Source organism: Mus pahari, chromosome 2, assembly GCF_900095145.1.
Source record: "Mus pahari chromosome 2, PAHARI_EIJ_v1.1, whole genome shotgun sequence".
Lineage (NCBI taxonomy): Eukaryota > Metazoa > Chordata > Mammalia > Rodentia > Muridae > Mus > Mus pahari.
In genome coordinates, this window is record NC_034591.1 from 137824812 (window position 1) to 137828495 (window position 3684).

A 3684-nucleotide genomic window follows, 5' to 3' on the forward strand; every position below is an offset into this window, starting at 1 on the left:
TTTGTTGTTGTTGTTTGGTTTTGTTTCCTTTTGTTTTGTTTGGAGACAGGGTCTTGTATAGCCCAGGTTAGTCTTGAACTTACTATATAACAGAGGCTAGCCTTAAACTCCTCATCCTCTTGCCTTCACCTCCCAAAGGCTGGGATTACAGAAGTGCATGACCACCATCCCCCGCTGGAAATGAGCAATATCTATACTAACACTTCCGGAGGACGAGGAGGTGAAAGATGACACTCAGTACTGGTAACCCTCTTTAATCCTTACACATCTACACATCTCTTCGAAAAGGAAGCTGCACACATCCTGCCTGCTAGGTGACATCTTACCGGGCTGCTGTCCCCTTCCATGTGTGTTTGAATAGTAACTGAAACTGCAGACCTTTTAGCAGCCAAGCCATGTGAGAGAAAGTACCACCACACCCATAAATTAGGAGCATTCCCCACCTGGAGCAAAGCTGAGAGATTGGGGGAGGGGCATGATTTGCCATCACTTCCTTCTACGGACAGAAAATCCAAATTGAACTAGCTGTTGCCTTTGGGAAAGTTAGCTACATTCTGCTCACTTGGATAGGCTAGGAGGGCCAAAATACAGTTTTTCTTGTCTTTAATCCCTCTAACTCATGGGCTGGCAAAAATAACTAGAATAAATATTTGTGACTTATTTATATATAAAATATATAAACATATATAATTTTATATTTAATTTAATGTATAATTTTATACTTACAGTTATTTATAGAATATTTAATATATAATTAATTTAATATAATTGATTTGATATTTTAATGTGTGATTAATTTAATATAAATTAATTTATATATTTATATTATTTAAACATATAATAAATTTTATGTATCTAAAATAAAATGACTTCTCTTATTTTTTTCGCCAGTATATCTATTAAATATTTGCTGCATGTAAGTATTTTCTTAGATATTGAAATAGACTGGTAATGGACTACGAAAATGAACATGACAGCCAGCATCATCAAGAGACAGAGATTTACTTCAGTTTTGTTGTGTATGGCCCCAAAGGGTACACTCTCTCCTCACCGGTACTCAAACTCTACTAAGAAAAAATAATGAGGTCTCCTCACTTCTGAGGCCTTGGGACAGGACTCAGCCACATACATTACCTCTGTAAAGTTTTCTCTATAAAAACCCAGTCTCAGATTAAGGACTATCACCGAGTTAATGCAAAGCACACGTTCACTGCATAGAATAGAAACTGTCACACGTTGGCTCCTTCAACCACATCTCCGCAAGCATATCTGAAAATCTAAAGTAAGTGCGGTTGTTGTATAAGTGTGAAGAGCTGGGGCAGCGGAGAGCTTCACCCTGTCTTCATCCACTTCCCACACTGTACAGCCATGTGCTTCAGAATAAAACTCCACACACAAGCTGCTGTTAGGACGGGATGCACAGTGGGGGAAGGTACCATTACCTGGCATATTTCATGTGTTTCATGCCAGTGCACACAGAAAAGGACCTCAGCAATACGACAGGCACACGCTTCTTCAGATTAGTTCAGGATATAAAATAGATATGTAGCAGAAAGGTATTTTTTTAATTTTAATTGTGACTTCTTTAATTTTTTTGGAGAGATAGTGATTGTACACATTTATGGGGCACAGCGTGATACTTCAGTGTGGGTGGAAAATGATCCGGTCAAAGTGCTCAGCACCTCTGTCCTTCAGGCATTCGGAAACACCCACAGTCCTTCCGCCTAGCTTTTTGGAAGGTCACAATAAATTGGCAACCATACAACAATTATTGATCATTATTGTCACCCCACACCAGCCAAACCATTACCTAAGCTCTACCACCCACCCTATCACTCTGGACTCTGTTAACCACTACACTTCTCCCTACAGCTCAGGCACGAGTTTGGCCAGCTCCCAAGCAGGAGTGAGCACATGAGGTGTTTGCTTCTCTGTGTCTTGTTGATGTCTGTGTAACGTGTTACTGAATGTGGCAGGGGTTCATTCTTCTGAGGATGAATAGTTTTCTACATATCTTTGACAGAGATGGCAGAGGAAGGGATAAGGGAGCCAGGGTGGGTATCCATTAAAATAAACTTTATCTATTTCATTTGCCCAGATTTAGGCTTTAAATGACTAACCTAATATTTAAAAACAGTTGCTGAAAAAGCCCAACAGGAAAAGGTCAAACCCCAGGAAGGTATGCTAATCCTCTGTCTAATGGCGTGTCATAACAGGTTTGGCATTTGTTTTTTGGGTTTTTTTTGTTTTTTGTTTTTTTTTTTTTTTTTTTTTTGGTTTTTTTCGAGACAGGGTTTCTCTGTGTAGCCCTGGCTGTCCTGGAACTCACTTTGTAGACCAGGCCGGCCTCGAACTCAGAAATCCGCCTGCCTCTGCCTCCTGAGTGCTGGGATTAAAGGCGTGCACCACCACGCCCGGCTAGGTTTGGCATTTGTTAAACACATATTCATGGACAAAGATTCCCCAGGCCCATTCCCTCTTTTTAAACACATGTGGCAGATCCGAGGCTCAGGACACAGTGGCATCCATCAGTACAGGGCCTTCTTACAGATCCACTGCAAAGCAACTTCACAACTGGAGGCTCGGAGGCCACTTCTGTGGATGGTACCGCACCTCTGTATCAAGCTGTTGGTAAGAATCCTGTAAGAAACCAGAGCCATCATCGGTCGCTTTTGGTAACCTGCAGAAGACTTAAAGGACACAGAAAAGAAATTGAATGAATCCAGGCTCCTCCTCAAACTCCTCAGGCGCCAAAACAGCAGGAGAAGAAAATGTTTACTTTCCCCTTGAAAACGACGCCACATTTTTGTCCTTTCCTCCGATCGCCTATGTTCTTTCCTGTCTTTGTTCTGTTTGTGTCTCTGGCACAGCCAAGCCCACTAGAAACAGCGAACAGGAAGCCCGCACAAATGCTTGGCACCGCTCCAGCAAGGCTGAGCGGGTTGCTAGCCATCACTGTCCTTCTGTCTCTAATTTTGGGTTTTGGTCTCTGTGTGTTGCACTCTTGGGGAATTTCTGCATTATGATTAATTTTATGTCTTTTCCAGAGAAGATTATGCCTGAGCGTTTTTAGGAAAATCCTAAAATTAATTTTATCTGGCCCTATTTGCTTTGGAAATCATTAAGCACCGATAAGCACATCGCTAAAGGAGACCATTACTCTAGGAAACTTCTTGAGGTGTCTGCCCCTGAACTAATGCAAACAGTATAATCAATGCAGGGTAAAAAGAGACAATGACAAACACTGACTGACCATGGGAATAAGTTACAGATTCAAGATCTCTTTTTATTATAGCCTTTATAAATATAGTTTAAAGATAGGTGGTCATACAGGGCACACTCCTGAAGGAATAAAACTCAGAAAATAAGATAGGTTGACTAAAATAAACTTTTTCTACTTTATAGTGTAGATGATAAAATAGTAATAGAAGTTAGGTATTAGTACTTGCTACTCATAAACAGACCAGTTCAGATAGTTTCTATTTGTCTGGAGTGTTTTCAAACAGCAAATACTGCCATCCGAAAAGCAGGCTGTCATATATTAAATGTGTTTGCCTTAGAGAAGACATTCTTTAGATTCTCTACATTGGAGTAGGGGGAGGAGGAAGAAGAAGAAGAAGAAGAAGAAGAAGAAGAAGAAGAAGAAGAAGAAGAAGAAGAAGAAGAAGAAGAAGAGGAGGAGGA

At 40.6% G+C, this 3684-nt stretch overlaps 1 protein-coding gene across 1 annotated transcript in view; it reads right to left on the minus strand.

Moving 5' to 3' along the window:
* Positions 1–2528: 2528 nt before the first annotated feature.
* Positions 2529–3684, minus strand: part of Klrg1 (killer cell lectin like receptor G1) — a 10360-nt gene continuing 9204 nt past the window's right edge. Inside the window, exon 5 of the mRNA XM_021191844.1 lies at positions 2529–2640. Within this exon, the coding sequence (XP_021047503.1) occupies positions 2529–2640 (112 nt within the window). The remainder of the gene's footprint in view (positions 2641–3684) is intronic.